The 19,924-nt window shown below is 30.8% G+C and overlaps 1 protein-coding gene across 3 annotated transcripts in view; it reads right to left on the bottom strand.

Moving 5' to 3' along the window:
• Positions 1-19,924, bottom strand: part of LOC145288529 (lysosomal-trafficking regulator-like) — a 402,321-nt gene that overhangs the window by 86,375 nt on the left and 296,022 nt on the right. For all 3 annotated transcript variants that reach the window (XM_080136335.1, XM_080136336.1, XM_080136337.1), the window contains 3 exons: positions 12,274-12,492; positions 10,308-10,444; positions 1,205-1,279 (listed from right to left, as the gene is read on the bottom strand). In XM_080136335.1, coding sequence (XP_079992461.1) covers positions 1,205-1,279; positions 10,308-10,444; positions 12,274-12,492 — 431 coding nt within the window. The remainder of the gene's footprint in view (positions 1-1,204; positions 1,280-10,307; positions 10,445-12,273; positions 12,493-19,924) is intronic.

Genomic DNA, 19,924 nt, shown 5'->3' with positions numbered 1-19,924 from the left:
ATATATATATACATGATATATATATATATATATATATATATATATATATAATGGCTACTTAATTTTATCACATAAATTAATATATAAAAATATAATTTTATGCGTAAATTTACAGTATTTACTTCAACAGTGTTCAATACATAGGTAGAGCTAGGTAGCAAGTTATAAAAATTGCTATATATATATATATATATATTAGTATTTTGGTAAAATATTTTTTCCACTCGTTGTTGAATCTTCTATGTACTTTTTTTATTTGTCTTCCGGCAACATGCATTTTTTTCTATCTAAGCAAAGAATTCTTAATTTTTCTGAAGAGTATATGCACTGAAAAGAGACGGTATTGACATAATAACCGTTTGTTTCTGCATAACAAAACGGATCTATAAAAAAATGTACAGAAATTTTAACATGCTGGAGGAGCTGTTTTGCATGAAAAATAAATATCTGGATCTTGCAACGTCACTATACTGTTATATATATGTGTGTGTGTGTGTGTGTGTGTGTGTGTGTGTGTGTGTGTGTGTGTGTGTGTGTGTGTGTGAGAATTATACATAAAACAGTTCGGTTTGACTTGTTCTGTCATTTTCCCTTGATTAATTCACTATTGGCTTTGGTGGCAGCCTCAAGACAGTTTTACAAATAATCACAGCCCTTCATCACTCTTTCCCAACTTAGGTGTCTGAAGTAATTCAGGGTTGTATTTCGTGTGTTGCCCAAAATACACCTGAGGAAGGTCGGACATTACATCGACCAAAATATTGTGAAAATATCACTCAAGATGAGTAGTCCAAATAATCCCAATAATCAATCCTCATCTAAGAAATTCAGAAACTCTTTGTCTTTTCAACACAAATCCCTAGGAGAATTCCATGTGTCTTCCAAAAATATGGATGTTCCAAATTATCAGTATGCAATAAACAAATGGAAAATATTCATCAGGAAAAGTAAAAAATATGTATAAAATTAGCAGTTGAAAATTGCAGATAACTATTGACCACACCCTATATATAAATATAATGTTGCATTTTGTACAGGAGAAATGACCAGAGTGCTCAATTATGTATGTAAGAGCAACCATTATGCTAAAGAATACTGAATGTATACATCCTTCAGTCGATGGTCAAAAGTTAAATTTCAACAGAGCGTGTCATGAATGATTTTATTTCTTAACTGTTGGAAAAAATTATTATATAGGGTTTACCTGTTTTATCAGTGTATCCTTGGCACCATAAAATACAGCGACTTTTGGCTTTCTTGAATGCAAGATACCCTTGTCCTACAAAGAAATAAAAATTTATATATATATATATATATATATATATATATATATATATATATATAATATATAAATTTTAAAGTGGTATATATATTCAAATGTTGACGACTTAAATCTAATAATTTTTTAAAATGGATAGTAAAATTTCCCAAATTTCTCGAATCAAATAGAAATAAAAACATTACAATATCAATTAGATATTTTCTGTATTACATCAGTAAAAAAAAGTGAGAGCATATTAAAAGCTACTTAAAGAGTTCCTTGTCAGTCTATAAACATGTGCAGTGCAGCATATTTTGCTAGTGCATTTGTTAGATGCTTGGCTAAGAGAAAAGAGGGGGAAAGAGAACTGAAAATATCTCTGGCCAGCATCAGACCACCTAAGAGATATACTCTTTGTTTAAAAAAGTTAAATGCCCCAATTAATGGAAAAGTCATGCTGGAATGAAAAAAATTATTTTTCTAGATGGCACCATATAAAGCCCTAAACAGTCCATAGTGGCATCTCCTCCAGGCATCTAAACAGTGACCACAACTAAAGGCCAGTCAGTCAGATGTGACAAAGAGGAGTAAGAGTGGGAATTGGAGTTGAAAGTTGGAGAGCAAGGAGTTTATATATATATATATATAAACTACTTAATTTACTCACATAAAATTAATATACGAAAGTATAGATTTATGCGTAAACTTTAATACTATATATATATATATATATATATATATATATATATATAGCGCACAAATATTGAAATTACTTTTGTGCTGAAAAGCAAAATAAGTGTCTATTCACAGCTGAACATTTTGCTAACTGCATTTCATTTCCTCTGATGATATGAGCCATTATTGAAAATCCATAGATTAAGGAAATTAACATAACCCCTTCTATATATTCCTTTTGTCATACAATAAATTCTTAATTCGAATATATGTGTCTATATGTTGTTTTTTCAGAATTTAAAATTTAACCACCAAACTTCTATATTGCTCTATTCTTAAATATTGAGCTTTTCCTTTTTGGCTAGGATCACCCTGAAATTGTTACTTCAAGTAATATCTATCAGGATTTTCATTTGAATTCTATCAGTGTCTTATCTCGCTTATATATATATATATATATATATATATATATATATATATATATATATCATTAATTTTCATTCCAAATACCAAAAAGATGCAATGAATTTACAATCATAAATTTTGTATTTTTATTTTCTTCTATTTTATTTTTTTTTAGATATTTTAAATCATAAGTTGTCATTATATTGCATCTTACACATATTTCATTGGATAGCAGGAGATATTTTCCTTATATCACCAAGCAACTCATTCAGAGACAAATAGCTATTCCTCAAAAATCGCCACAAATTTAAAGATATGGAATAAAAAAAAAAAGAACTTGGAGAAGAAGAAAAGATGTGTAAAATCTGCAAATATCAGAAATTATGAATGAAACGTTCAATATGATATTCATGGAAACCCATTCTTCAAAGTAATAGAATTCCAAAATAACGTAATTATGAATGAAACGTTCAATATGATATTCATGGAAACCCATTCTTCAAAGTAATAGAATTCCAAAATAACGTAATTATGAATGAAACGTTCAATATTCATGGAAACCCATTCTTCAAAGTAATAGAATTCCAAAATAACGTAATTATGAATGAAATGTTCAATATTCATGGAAACCAACTCTTCAAAGTAATAGAATTCCAAAATAACGTAATTATGAATGAAATGTTCAATATTCATGGAAACCCACTCTTCAAAGTAATAGAATTCCAAAATAATGTAATTATGAATGAAACGTTCAATATTTATGGAAACCCATTCTTCAAAGTAATAGAATTCCAAAATAACGTAATTATGAATGAAACGTTCAATATGATATTCATGGAAACCCATTCTTCAAAGTAATAGAATTCCAAAATAACGTAATTATGAATGAAACGTTCAATATTCATGGAAACCCATTCTTCAAAGTAATAGAATTCCAAAATAACGTAATTATGAATGAAACGTTCAATATTCATGGAAACCCACTCTTCAAAGTAATAGAATTCCAAAATAACGTAATTATGAATGAAACGTTCAATATTCATGGAAACCCACTCTTCAAAGTAATAGAATTCCAAAATGACGTAATTATGAATGAAATGTTCAATATTCATGGAAACCCATACTTCAAAGTAATAGAATTCCAAAATAACGTAATTATGAATGAAATGTTCAATATTCATGGAAACCCATTCTTCAAAGTAATAGAATTCCAAAATAACGTAATTATGAATGAAACGTTCAATATGATATTCATGGAAACCCATTCTTCAAAGTAATAGAATTCCAAAATAACGTAATTATGAATGAAACGTTCAATATTCATGGAAACCCATTCTTCAAAGTAATAGAATTCCAAAATAACGTAATTATGAATGAAACGTTCAATATTCATGGAAACCCACTCTTCAAAGTAATAGAATTCCAAAATAACGTAATTATGAATGAAACGTTCAATATTCATGGAAACCCACTCTTCAAAGTAATAGAATTCCAAAATGACGTAATTATGAATGAAATGTTCAATATTCATGGAAACCCATACTTCAAAGTAATAGAATTCCAAAATAACGTAATTATGAATGAAATGTTCAATATTCATGGAAACCCATTCTTCAAAGTAATAGAATTCCAAAATAACGTAATTATGAATGAAACGTTCAATATGATATTCATGGAAACCCATTCTTCAAAGTAATAGAATTCCAAAATAACGTAATTATGAATGAAACGTTCAATATTCATGGAAACCCATTCTTCAAAGTAATAGAATTCCAAAATAACGTAATTATGGATGAAATGTTCAATATTCATGGAAACCCACTCTTCAAAGTAATAGAATTCCAAAATAACGTAATTATGAATGAAACGTTCAATATTCATGGAAACCCATTCTTCAAAGTAATAGAATTCCAAAATAACGTAATTATGAATGAAACGTTCAATATGATATTCATGGAAACCCATTCTTCAAAGTAATAGAATTCCAAAATAACGTAATTATGAATGAAACGTTCAATATTCATGGAAACCCATTCTTCAAAGTAATAGAATTCCAAAATAACGTAATTATGAATGAAATGTTCAATATTCATGGAAACCCATTCTTCAAAGTAATAGAATTCCAAAATAACGTAATTATGAATGAAACGTTCAATATGATATTCATGGAAACCCACTCTTCAAAGTAATAGAATTCCAAAATAACGTAATTATGAATGAAACGTTCAATATTCATGGAAACCCATTCTTCAAAGTAATAGAATTCCAAAATAACGTAATTATGAATGAAACGTTCAATATTCATGGAAACCCATTCTTCAAAGTAATAGAATTCCAAAATAACATAATTATGAATGAAACGTTCAATATGATATTCATGGAAACCCATTCTTCAAAGTAATAGAATTCCAAAATAACGTAATTATGAATGAAACGTTCAATATTCATGGAAACCCATTCTTCAAAGTAATAGAATTCCAAAATAACATAATTATGAATGAAACGTTCAATATGATATTCATGGAAACCCATTCTTCAAAGTAATAGAATTCCAAAATAACGTAATTATGAATGAAACGTTCAATATTCATGGAAACCCATTCTTCAAAGTAATAGAATTCCAAAATAACGTAATTATGAATGAAACGTTCAATATTCATGGAAACCCATTCTTCAAAGTAATAGAATTCCAAAATAACGTAATTATGAATGAAATGTTCAATATTCATGGAAACCCACTCTTCAAAGTAATAGAATTCCAAAATAACGTAATTATGAATGAAATGTTCAATATTCATGGAAACCCATTCTTCAAAGTAATAGAATTCCAAAATAACGTAATTATGAATGAAACGTTCAATATTCATGGAAACCCATTCTTCAAAGTAATAGAATTCCAAAATAACGTAATTATGAATGAAACGTTCAATATTCATGGAAACCCATTCTTCAAAGTAATAGAATTCCAAAATAACGTAATTATGAATGAAACGTTCAATATGATATTCATGGAAACCCATTCTTCAAAGTAATAGAATTCCAAAATAACGTAATTATGAATGAAACGTTCAATATTCATGGAAACCCATTCTTCAAAGTAATAGAATTCCAAAATAACGTAATTATGAATGAAACGTTCAATATTCATGGAAACCCATTCTTCAAAGTAATAGAATTCCAAAATAACGTAATTATGAATGAAACGTTCAATATTCATGGAAACCCATTCTTCAAAGTAATAGAATTCCAAAATAACGTAATTATGAATGAAACGTTCAATATTCATGGAAACCCATTCTTCAAAGTAATAGAATTCCAAAATAACGTAATTATGAATTAAACGTTCAACATTCATGGAAACCCACTCTTCAAAGCAATAGAATTCCAAAATAACGTAATTATGAATGAAATGTTCAATATTCATGGAAACCCATTCTTCAAAGTAATAGAATTCCAAAATAACGTAATTATGAATGAAACGTTCAATATGATATTCATGGAAACCCATTCTTCAAAGTAATAGAATTCCAAAATAACGTAATTATGAATGAAACGTTCAATATTCATGGAAACCCATTCTTCAAAGTAATAGAATTCCAAAATAACGTAATTATGAATGAAATGTTCAATATTCATGGAAACCCATTCTTCAAAGTAATAGAATTCCAAAATAACGTAATTATGAATGAAACGTTCAATATGATATTCATGGAAACCCATACTTCAAAGTAATAGAATTCCAAAATAACGTAATTATGAATGAAACGTTCAATATTCATGGAAACCCATTCTTCAAAGTAATAGAATTCCAAAATAACGTAATTATGAATGAAACGTTCAATATTCATGGAAACCCATTCTTCAAAGTAATAGAATTCCAAAATAACATAATTATGAATGAAACGTTCAATATGATATTCATGGAAACCCATTCTTCAAAGTAATAGAATTCCAAAATAACGTAATTATGAATGAAACGTTCAATATTCATGGAAACCCATTCTTCAAAGTAATAGAATTCCAAAATAACATAATTATGAATGAAACGTTCAATATGATATTCATGGAAACCCATTCTTCAAAGTAATAGAATTCCAAAATAACGTAATTATGAATGAAACGTTCAATATTCATGGAAACCCATTCTTCAAAGTAATAGAATTCCAAAATAACGTAATTATGAATGAAACGTTCAATATTCATGGAAACCCATTCTTCAAAGTAATAGAATTCCAAAATAACGTAATTATGAATGAAACGTTCAATATGATATTCATGGAAACCCATTCTTCAAAGTAATAGAATTCCAAAATAACGTAATTATGAATGAAACGTTCAATATTCATGGAAACCCATTCTTCAAAGTAATAGAATTCCAAAATAACGTAATTATGAATGAAACGTTCAATATTCATGGAAACCCATTCTTCAAAGTAATAGAATTCCAAAATAACGTAATTATGAATGAAACGTTCAATATTCATGGAAACCCATTCTTCAAAGTAATAGAATTCCAAAATAACGTAATTATGAATGAAATGTTCAATATTCATGGAAACCCACTCTTCAAAGTAATAGAATTCCAAAATAACGTAATTATGAATTAAACGTTCAATATTCATGGAAACCCACTCTTCAAAGCAATAGAATTCCAAAATAACGTAATTATGAATGAAATGTTCAATATTCATGGAAACCCATTCTTCAAAGTAATAGAATTCCAAAATAACGTAATTATGAATGAAACGTTCAATATGATATTCATGGAAACCCATTCTTCAAAGTAATAGAATTCCAAAATAACGTAATTATGAATGAAACGTTCAATATTCATGGAAACCCATTCTTCAAAGTAATAGAATTCCAAAATAACGTAATTATGAATGAAACGTTCAATATGATATTCATGGAAACCCATTCTTCAAAGTAATAGAATTCCAAAATAACGTAATTATGAATGAAACGTTCAATATTCATGGAAACCCATTCTTCAAAGTAATAGAATTCCAAAATAACATAATTATGAATGAAACGTTCAATATGATATTCATGGAAACCCATTCTTCAAAGTAATAGAATTCCAAAATAACGTAATTATGAATGAAACGTTCAATATTCATGGAAACCCATTCTTCAAAGTAATAGAATTCCAAAATAACGTAATTATGAATGAAACGTTCAATATTCATGGAAACCCACTCTTCAAAGTAATAGAATTCCAAAATAACGTAATTATGAATGAAACGTTCAATATTCATGGAAACCCATTCTTCAAAGTAATAGAATTCCAAAATAACGTAATTATGAATGAAACGTTCAATATTCATGGAAACCCATTCTTCAAAGTAATAGAATTCCAAAATAACGTAATTATGAATGAAACGTTCAATATTCATGGAAACCCACTCTTCAAAGTAATAGAATTCCAAAATAACGTAATTATGAATGAAACGTTCAATATTCATGGAAACCCACTCTTCAAAGTAATAGAATTCCAAAATAACGTAATTATGAATGAAATGTTCAATATTCATGGAAACCCACTCTTCAAAGTAATAGAATTCCAAAATAACGTAATTATGAATGAAACGTTCAATATTCATGGAAACCCATTCTTCAAAGTAATAGAATTCCAAAATAACGTAATTATGAATGAAACGTTCAATATTCATGGAAACCCATTCTTCAAAGTAATAGAATTCCAAAATAACGTAATTATGAATGAAACGTTCAATATGATATTCATGGAAACCCACTCTTCAAAGTAATAGAATTCCAAAATAACGTAATTATGAATGAAACGTTCAATATTCATGGAAACCCATTCTTCAAAGTAATAGAATTCCAAAATAACGTAATTATGAATGAAACGTTCAATATGATATTCATGGAAACCCATTCTTCAAAGTAATAGAATTCCAAAATAACGTAATTATGAATGAAACGTTCAATATTCATGGAAACCCATTCTTCAAAGTAATAGAATTCCAAAATAACGTAATTATGAATGAAACATTCAATATGATATTCATGGAAACCCATTCTTCAAAGTAATAGAATTCCAAAATAACGTAATTATGAATGAAATGTTCAATATTCATGGAAACTCATTCTTCAAAGTAATAGAATTCCAAAATAACGTAATTATGAATGAAACTAAGATGTAAAAATAATAAATATCGTCCAAATACCTTCTTGCCAACTCCTGACTTCAACTGTAATCTTCACCGACTGTTCTCGGTCTTTCTCTCTCAAAAAAAAAAAAGACTGCCTTGGACTTCCCCCCTTTATTGTTTTTCACAGACGTCATTGTTCTCATATGCAAATTAATGTCATATGTATATTAATAAAGCATCTATAGACAAAAGTTTTTCTTTTCTCTTTTCTTCCACAATTCCATAACCCGACAAGATAGACAGAGGCGCTGTCAATTGTGTAAGTCATGTTTTTCATTACTTTCACTATAGTAAAAGAATTCAAAAATAATCTTATATCTATATACTAGCAGGCCGCCTGACATTGCCCAGTTATAAAATACGCATAAATATGATATTTTCATTATGCAGATTTTATATTTATTATTATATTATATTGGATCCAATATAATAATTAAAAAAAAAATTGACTCATGTGCCACCACTGAGAATCGAAACCATAACATTTACCTTACGATTTACTTTTTCCTTTGGTGTTAATGCCTGAGCTATGAAGACATGTTTGCTGCAAGGCTATAAATTAAAACATGAACCAATAGCTATTATGTTATGCATGCATATTCGTAATGCAGTCGTTCAACCTTCATCTGGCAAATTTAATTTTTTTTAATTTTCACACTTTTGCATCAATTTTCCCTGGCTAAAACCCAAATATAAAGTTTTGCATGGGTTTGAATACCCTATATATTAAGTTTCATGTCTGCAAACCAAAAACTGACAGAGGAGTTTGGTAGGCAAAATATTTTAAACAAATATAAATATGCATACATAAATATATGTAGTAATAGATTTTTATGCAAACATTACGCAATAGATTTTCATGCAAACATTATGCAAGTATAAATCATGTAGAATATCTGAATATAATTACATGTAATAGTTACCTAAAGATGGTCATCCTATAAAAAAAACTGAAAAAACTAATAGGGAATTAATTAAAATTAATGTTTAAAAGAATATGCAAATTAGATCTTTTACAGATGAATGCGATTCCACAACCCATATATAACAAAGTTGTATTTTCTTTTTAAATAAATAAAATAAAGGGTTTTTAATATGAATATCAATGCAAAAAAAAAAAAAAATTATAGGAGTATAGATAGTAGTTGAGAGTATGGCACAAAGATGACTGAAAAATCTTTTTTTATATATAAACATTCTTATCCAGTCCATATTGTTATATCATATTGGAACCAATATATATAGTAATGATCTAAAAAATCTAAAAAGTGATAAAAAAAAAAAAAAAAATACTCGTGCGCCACCACTGCATATTATGTGACCAAATCAACTAAGTCTCCTTTAGGGAGAGAAGGGGTAGATTAAAACATTTCCAAGAGTATTAGTGAAATTCTTTTTCCACAAAATTTGAACGTGACATGCTAAGCTGGTAACTTGTATACCATTATCATTTCCCAATATATTCCTCTAATATATAAAATTATCATGTTGGATTTTAAAAATAGTCAAATCCACATAGCATTTAAGCTGACAAAACATTACTTCTGACTAGCCAATTTTATTTTGTAATTGTTGTACCATGTTATTTGCAACATAATGTAATTTACTACAATTTCTTTTCAAAAATACTTAGTCCGGTTCAGATGATGAATATGAAACATTTGTAAATAATCGCCCCCCCCCAAAAAAAAATCAGCAAGGGAGAATCTATTTAAAATTGAAGAATATGTAAAAAAATACAGACAATATGTAAAAAGTCATGAGAAAATTAAAAAAAAAAACAAACTTACCTGAATTTGAACCAAAGCTTTGACTAGGAACTCTAAGAGATGATTTTGAAACTGGTTATCAGAAGTAAAACTATCATTGGGTCCATTAAAAACAAAAGTTATTTTTTTCCCTGTGGCCAAAAATGTACGGTCTTTGTCTGAGAAAAAAAAAAAAATTAAATAAGAAATTTTAGACAGAAAAACATTGAATAAAAATAATCTCAAGAAATAAAGTAACATTTAATGCCAAATCCTTTATTTTTACACAAATTTTACAAATCATACGACTGCTGCTGCTGCTAAATATGCATAAGTGTTAAAATTTTACAAATCTGAACATGGATTTACCTCACACAAAACTTGTGATACATCATTTTAAATGCACAGTAATTTATATTTGGTTTTATCGTCATTCATTGGTTGTCACCAGCACCAGAGTTCTTCATATTTGACACTCTTCCATCAACGTCATACAGTTTATTCTTTTATTACCTTTATTAAGACAAGAATCTTTTGCCCATTAAAAGCTGGCAAAAGTTATAGCCAGTAAACAGAATAAGTTCTTTATGCCAAATTGATGTTTGAATTTGTGCTGTCTTTGCATTAAAATTAATCCTTATTAATCCCTAACTGTGCATCAAATAGATACCATATCTATCATAAGTGATAGAATTTAAGCAGAAATGATATCAGACAATTAAGTGAATGGGGGTTGCAATGAAAGAAGTTTAGATATCTTGTCTTGAAGTGACGAGACATGTTTTTAGACAAAATGTTTTAGATAAAATAAAAATATACTGCTCAGTTCAGAGATTGAACTCGCACCCTTCAGATGATAAAAAATGTTGTGTTTAATAACTCTTCTCTCCCACAGAAAAGTTATGACTAAGTGGTTAATCATACGAACTGACAACCTGAGTCTTCCAAGTTCAAATCCAGTTTGTTCCACAGAAACATTTTCACAAATGGATGTTGGCAACCTTCATGTGATCCCTCCTGTAAGTACCCGATATTTTTCTCGAAAGAATTCTAACTAGAAAGATATCAGGGAAGTGAATGCCAACAATAATCATCAGATTCATATGAAATGAATGAATGCTGCTCAAGAACAACAATCAGCAGCAGCCAGTAACGTTTTTAGACAAATATCATAACATTATATATATATATATATATATAGCTTATACTTTCCTGTAATGACCATTTTGCTAGTTTACTGTATAATCAAGGCTGCTTTTGTTTTGTTTTTTCAAATTGTTGTGATTAATAGCATTCTTCCTACAAAGTGATTGTTTAATTGAGAGGTAAAGGGGGATAAATGGTCAAATAAACACACTGACAACATGGTGGTTTCAAGCTCGAATCCAGTTTGTTTCACATAATCACTTTCACGAGGATGTTGGCAACCTCCACATGGTCCCTTCTGTGAGTAGCCAATATTTTTCTAGAAAGAATTCTAACTAGAAAGATATCAGAAAATGAATGCTCACAATAATCGGATTCATACCAAATGAACGTTGCCACTCCTTCCAGATTCGTGACCAGATAAAAGCCTTGATATAACGCCATGCAACTATTTTTATTGGAGGTCAATTAAAAAAAAAAAAAACAATTTTACTCTAAGAAGCCAACAACTTCAGAAGAACTTGAAGGACAACTCCAAGAAGTGATTTCTGCTCTTCTACAAAAGTTACTAGGAAGATTAATTAATGCGATTTCCAAGCACCTTGAGAAAATAAAGGCAAATGGTAAAGTAATTTTTTCAATCATCCCTGTAGATTGTAAATGTTGATCAGAAACATAGAGACAAAAAATATGAATCATAGACAAAAATATGAATTATAGACAAAAATATGAATTAGAGACAAAAATATGAATTATAGACAAAAATATGAATTATAGACAAAAGTATTCAAAACTCATGCAGTGTAGATAAATGTACTTTTATTGATTTAAGAAAAAAAAAATAAGGAGTGGGGGTGCATACCTGCAAAAACAGTAAAATCCACTGCCAGTTTGATGAGTTTCTTAAAATGTTCTGCTAACTCTGATGCTGAGACTTTATTTGTCTCTTTCTTCTTTTTCTGACCCCATAGATTTGACCATTGGGAAATATTCGACAGGAATTTGTCTGTAGGGTCAGTCAAAGGCAACAGAGTCCACTGGGAATTCTTCATCTCTTTGCTTTTTACATTGTTGTCGTCATCTGTTGAAAGAAAGCAAAAGATTCAGTGGGAAAGATTTGAAAGTTCATGGATTTTATAGAAAAAGAATAGGAAAAATTATGTTATCAAATGAACTAGGAAATTTGATTTTATGAAATGAAAAAATAAAACGATTTTATAAAATGTAAAAAGAAAATATGATTTTATAAAATGTAAAAAGAAAACATGATTTTATAAAATGTAAAAAGAAAGTATGATTTTATGAAATTAAAAAAGAAAATATTTTATGAAATGAAAAAGAAAATGATTTTATGAAATGAAAAAAATGATTTTATGAAATGAAAAAAGAAAATGATTTTATGAAATGAAAAAAATGATTTTATGAAATGAAAAAAGAAAATGATTTTATGAAATGAAAAGAAAATATGATTTCATGAAATTAAAAAAGAAAATATTTATGAAATGAAAAAAATGATTTTATGAAATGAAAAAGAAAATGATTTTATGAAATGAAAAAAGAAAATATGATTTCATGAAATGAAAAAAGAAAATATTATTTATGAAATGAAAAAAAAATGATTTTATGAAATGAAAAATAAAATGATTTTATGAAATGAAAAAGAAAATGATTTTATGAAATGAAAAAAAAAAATGATTTTATGAAATGAAAAAAGAAAATAGGATTTTATGAAATGAAAAAAGAAAATGATTTTATGAAATGAAAAAAGAAAATAGGATTTTATAAAATGAAAAAAGAAAATAGGATTTTATGAAATGAAAAAAGAAAATAGGATTTTATAAAATGAAAAAAGAAAATATGATTTTATGAAATGAAATGGGAAAATAGGATTTTATGAAATGAAAAAAGAAAATAGGATTTTATGAAATGAAAAAAGAAAATAGGATTTTATGAAATGAAAAAAGAAAATAGGATTTTATAAAATGAAATGGGAAAATAGGATTTTATAAAATGAAATAGGAAAATATGTCGTTTGAAGACAATTTGAAATATTATGTTTTGAAATGTTTGAGATAAGAATTGATTATTTGCATTACTGTTCGCATCTTGGATGTTATCCTAACAATGCTTCAACCGATATAACCTCTGATCTTCTTCAAGTGCATATGGTCAAACAAGGGAATCTTTATGTTGAACTCAAGAATCTGTACAGAATTGTGAACAGAAACTCTTATTAAATCCTTGGAAGTTTTTTTTTTTTTTTACATTTTCACCCCAAACAAGGCACATTGCCACTTTGGTGTAGGGGGCTACTATCAGGGGAAACATCTACTGGGGTACTATGTAGGGATTAGGGCAGCAAGATGTTGGTTCACGTTGCACTTGAACTTCTGCATGTCAGTACAGTTGGGGAAGCAGTGACCTGGAATGGAATTCCAAAGTCTAGCAGTTCTGGGGAAGAAACTACTGGAGTAGAAAATCTTTTACATCTAGGGATCTCTACAGTGTGGGGGTGGGATTTTGCAGCTTGTCGGGTCTGTCGAGGGTGTTCACGTCGTGGGGGCACAAGTGCTTGCAGTTCTTCAGAGCATTCACCATTATAATACTTGTAGAACAGGTAGAGGGATGCAATGTTTCGACGATGGGACAGAGGCTGAAGCTTAGATGCCAGTTTAGGGCCTATCAGATTTGCGACTCTCTTTTGAACCCTGTCAAGGAGCGAGAGACTAGTAGCCGATGCACCAGCCAAATATGACAGCAATACTCCATACATGGGCGAATAGTGGCCTTATAGAGGTACAGGATACTTTCGGGTGTTAGAAGTTTTCTAGCACGGTAGAGAGAGCCCACCTTCCTCGCAGCGGCCCTGGCAATGCCCTCGATGTAATTGTTCCAACTCATGTTTCCTGTGAACGTTAGGCCAAGGAGCTTGAGAGACGTACTCTCAGATAAAGAGTCGTTGGCCATTGCTATAGGTGGTAGAGAAGGTTTCTTGTAATTATTGAATGAGACCAGTTTTGTCTTGGTGGCATTGAACGTGACCATCCATTTTTGTCCCCATTCTACTACTGATTGGAGGTCATCCTCTAGAGTTTCTGCCATTACTTTAGATATATGTTCATTTGTTTTCCTGTCGTGCCTGCTATAGAGTGTGGTGTCATCAGCATATATACCCATCTCAGAGGCAATTTTGTCGGGGAGGTCATTTATGAATATCAGGAACAGCAGAGGTCCAAGGATAGATCCCTGGGGCACTCCCGCATTTATATCATATTGTTTAGATGTACGACTGTCGAGGACAATCTGGATTTTTCTCTTATCTAAGAAGGATTTAATTATGTTAAGTATTCTACCAGTGATACCGTAAGATCTAATCTTCCTGAGGAGACCCTCATGCCATACCCTGTCAAAAGCCTTAGATATATCTAGAGCTACCGCTCTGCCCTCTCCCGCTTTGTCCAGTGAATGGTATATGCGTTCAGAGATTACAGTGAGGATGTCTGCCGTGGAACGGGCTTGTCTAAATCCATATTGTTGGTCGGTCAGAAGTTTAGCATCTGTAAGGTGCTGGACTAGAGCATGGTTAATTATGGTCTCAAATATCTTGGCAAAAAGTGGGAGGAGGCTAATAGGGCGATAATTTAATGGGTCAGTTCTTTCGCCAGAATTCTTGAATACTGGTACCACAGAAGCAGTTTTCCAACATCCCGGAAAGCAAGATTCATTAAGGCATTTGTTGTAGAGTTTGGAGAGAACTGGAGCTACTTCGGCTGAGCACTTTTTTAATAGCACAGCTGGGATGAGGTCGGGTCCACATGCTTTTGAAGTGTCAAGGTTTTTTATGATAGCATGCACCTGAGCAGGGGTGATTATCAGATCGTCTAGCGTGGCGTCTGTCCGCATAGGAAATTGAGGTAGGGGGTGGTTTAGAGGGTCCAGTGTAGAGTTGGAGGCAAACCGACTGGCAAGCATGTTAGCCTTCTCGGTTGCTGAGCAAACAACCTCGTGATTGTTGGTTAGTGGGGGAATTGTTGATTGCCGATTATTTACTACACTGTTGTAGATTTTCCAGAAGTCACGAGTTCCTAGTTTTTGTGCTTCAATGCGTTTTTTAGTGGTTTCCGTAAATTCCCTCTTAGCTGTCGCTATTTCTTTCTTAACATTACTTCTAGCTTCTATGTGCTTCTGTCTGTTTGAACTGGACTTATGTCGGTTAAACCTGCGGAATGCATGCTCCCTTTGAGCAATGGCAGTTCCGCAAGTCGAAGTAAACTATTGGGGAGAGTGGGGCTTGCTATAGAATTTCCACATGGGAACATGCACTTCGATTGCAGTTTTGAACCATTCAGTGGTCTCGGTTGCACACTGTTCAGCAGGAAGAGAAAAAATATTTCCCCATGGGGCGTCTCTGATAAGATCTCTGATGGCTTCCCAGTCAGCCTTTTTATAATATCTCGTTGTAGTAGCTTGATCTCCGTCTGTCAACCATTATTAGGTAGAAATCATAATTTCAAATCGAATTTTAAGTTTCATCCTTACTTAAGATTGAACCTATCCAACCTTGAGCGATTGTCACATAAAACTGATTATAATTTAGCACTTTTATCCCTTATGTCAAGAGTCCTTGTGGTTGTACAGTTTCCCAAGTTCGACAAAGATTTACAAGTCTGACATGATGCACTTGTACATAATTTCAAATTGATCCACAGAAGTAGCTTGTTCTTGTTCCATCAGCCATAATCTGACAGAAGTCTTAATTATATTCTTAGTAATATTTCTGTGACACCAATTTGCGATAGTCATCAACAATCACAAATAAGCACCTTTCAATAATACAATAGGAACCTGCAAAGATGAACAAATATTGTTATTGTATATGCTGTCGTGGCAAAAGCTGCTCATAGTGCTAGAGGTGATAGTATCGCTTAAACCACTAAAACTTTATTGGCACTCCTAGCTAGCAGCTGATGAACATGTAATATCACACATTGTTTGCAAAATGTTTACAATGCTTTGATATCGATAAATTACTAAAGCTGCATTATCAAGCAACTTCGATGTTGTAGATTAACGGACTTTCGATATATTCATACGTTCATATTCTGTTTCACTTCTTTTTTTCCCAGCAACAATAACATTATATACTATCTTCTACACACCATATTTCTTTCATTCTTTTGAAGAAAGCAATACTATTCCTATTTTCTTGCTTCCTCCCAACAATATTGTTGTGTAACATTATACATGTTCGGCCCCACACGTTGTAGAGAGTATGTCGCAAGGAACATAGAACAAGTAATAACTTGACTCCTTTTTTTGTAATATTTATTTTCTTATTCTCCAGTCACTTGTGACTTCTCGTTACAGCCATAACATCACCCACATCTCTAATGTAATCATTTTCTTTAACATTCTCTCACTCCTTTTTATTTTATTTTTCTTTCTTCTCATCATGACGTCATTTCATTCATGGTTTGAAATTTGCATATAGCCTCCATACACGCTATGTTACACTCAGACATAAGCTCAGTTTTTAATGTGGGGAAAATCCAGTTCCCAAAATTTGCCTCAACATAGATGTTTAGCATCAGAACAACTACTACACCGTGTACGACAAAGAAAGAAATTCTCCAAAAATGTTAGAGATAGATTTACTTTACACTTTACAGCTCTTCATCTAATAAAAAAAGAATATGATCCAATATTGCATTACAAAGATGCTAATAAAAAAAAAAAATAAAAGAAGCTGAATTTGTATCAAAATGAAAAGTTCTCATCCACAAATGTCATAAAAATCTTCATCAGATTTTATTCATTTCAGTCATTATTTTCAATCTTCTCATAACATTCATCATTCAACTGACAATCCATTTTATTAACTCTTATCCTTGTATGGCTTTTGGCCTTGACTCAGTAAAAATGTAAAAAAAAATACACCACTGTGCTTGTACACTGAACTATTTACATCTATCAATTGAATGAGTGGTGAAATGTAAAGTTTAATTCAAAATAATTCAAAATAATTAGTTCAGAGGTAGGCAGGTAGCTAGATTTACAGCACAATCACGTTGACACACCGGTTCTCGCCAGATCAACGAAGTTAAGCAACATTGAACCTGGCCAGTATCAGATGGGTGACCATTTGGGAAGGTAAGGCACTGTATGTATCGTGAGGTATAATACCAGGTTGAGAAACTGGCGCAGTCTATTCTTTCTCTCAAGTAGAGCTAGGCCTCTCTTAAGCCGTGGTAGGCAACCCATATAGTGATGGCTTCACAATCAAAAAAATACCCTTGATAGCCCAGTTATGGACAAGATTTGAGCGATTGTCACATAAGACTGTAGTGAGTTTTTCAATCTCGGTTGCAGCCGCATGTTACGTTAGATAGTTACATTAACAAACCAACTCTATTTAAACTAGCAGCAGCAGATTTGGAAATTTTGTTGATTATTAAGTTCAACCCTGGAGCATTATTTGAACTTTTAATACCTTACACTTCCTGAAATGGTATCGACAGGAAGCGTGTTTGTATTCTTAACCCACTTAACAACGTATGAAATGATATCTCTTTATAAATAAGTTTTAAAATTATCAATGGAAGGGAAATAACTCTTACCCGTCTTTGTGAGAATTATATTTGACTATTGGTACAAGACAACATTTTTATATTATTTTGAAAAACAGTTCCAAATGTTCACTTCTGATAATAACTCGCATAACATTTTTTTATGCAAACAACATCGTATTAAAGTGTTTTTCCAGTGATGATGTTATGATTCATGGTGACCTGTTCAAAAGTAAAGGTTTTATAAATATCTAAATAAAAAAACCCCAAACATTTGAAGATTTAGATTTTGAAAATGTAAAGAAAATCTGTTCATGTCACACAGTTCTCACCATAGAATTATTACGTTGATTGCTTTTAAGTATTTGAGGGTCAGATTTCATTCATCTATTAAAAGGTCCAAAGGTGTTTATTATATAAAGCATGCACTGTGAGAATCACTCAGGGGATCACGGCCTTGTGCCAAACTGGTGCAGGTGCAACACGGAAAATAAAATATAAGATTGAACTTCAAAATAGGATACAAACATTAAGTCACAGAGTACACAAGAAAAGAGTATTAACAGTCAAGTGATGGAATAGAAGCGCATGTGAGGAACGGGAAAAAAATGAAAAACATTCAAAAAATTTTTTTTTCTTCAAATCAGTTAATCCAGTGCATTTTTTAAGCACATCTTTCAAATCAGCTATGGTGGCTAAATTATTAGACATTTTCAGGCATTCTGGTCTTGATAGGATTAAAGGAGAAAAAGGGAAGCAATAATCCTGAAAGTGTGTTCTTGTCACTTTCTTTGATTCCATTACATCAACGCTGTGTTGTGGATAGAAAACGGCTCTTCATTTCTCTGATGTTTAAATCAATAGATACTAAGTGAACAATAACGTCATTCTATAGTTGTGTTAACCACAAATGACTTCAATAAACAGCATTCAAACACTGTTCGTTCACAGGTCAAATGACATTGAGCTTTTCTCTACCATTTTTCATAACATTATATTCCAATACATATAATTTAATTTCTGATGGAATTTCCTATTTCCTACTTAATTTTAAACTTATATTGAAAATTGTTGATTTTAAATATTGATACATTAACACTTATCATATGGTTTCTGCCTGCATGAGATATTTTGACTGATCTTTTACCGCATAATAGATTGCATTGGAGAGGGTCAGTCATTAATTCTGACTTGTTCTCCACGAGTCATCAATAAGCAAAAGCCTTCTCCCTTTTAGCAAGACTGAGATAGAAAGGTGTTTAACGTGGTAGAAAAACCAGAAGTCAAATGATATGAGGATATGATGAATGATATCACATTTTTCAAGCTTTCAGATCATTCTTTCTGGGAAGCCGTGTAATTGAGACACCACCAATGATGTAAAAAACTGATAATCTTAGGCAAATGTTACCTCAGTCTCTGCACATCACTCATTTTGTTAAGTTATATAGTTAAGTTTAAGAAATAAATGACTAGCTAAGATAGCATTAGTCTCTCTCTTCAGAGTTCATTCTCTCCAAATAAAACATTGAAGAAAACTCAGCAAACGTCTCCTTGTGTTTTTCTTTATGAAAAGAGTTTTATTCATCTTCATTAAACAGATGATCGACGGACACTCATGAAAAGACTAGCATATATAAAGACCTGTCACCTACATATAGAGATGTTTATTTTATTGAAAATGTAACATTCGTCAGCTGACATTGATAATCTTCTACAAGTCATTCTATTGGTCAGTTGTGATGACACTTTCAACCAATCTTTTGCTGTACAATGGATTCCATAAGAGAGTGTCACGAGTTTTGACTTATTTTCCATATGTGACCAGCAAGCTTAGTGAAACTAAAATTGAAGGTAAGTGTTCCATATAAGTGTTTCTTAGTTGGATAATCCTTTAAGCTGACGTTCAATAGAACTCATAACATTCTTGCGCATGTTCCGTCAAGT

This window comes from Euprymna scolopes, chromosome 2, assembly GCF_053919585.1.
Source record: "Euprymna scolopes isolate OS-2025 chromosome 2, ASM5391958v1, whole genome shotgun sequence".
Classification (NCBI taxonomy): domain Eukaryota; kingdom Metazoa; phylum Mollusca; class Cephalopoda; order Sepiida; family Sepiolidae; genus Euprymna; species Euprymna scolopes.
Note: the sequence above shows the minus strand (reverse complement) of the source record. Positions and strands in the feature narration are given on the sequence as shown.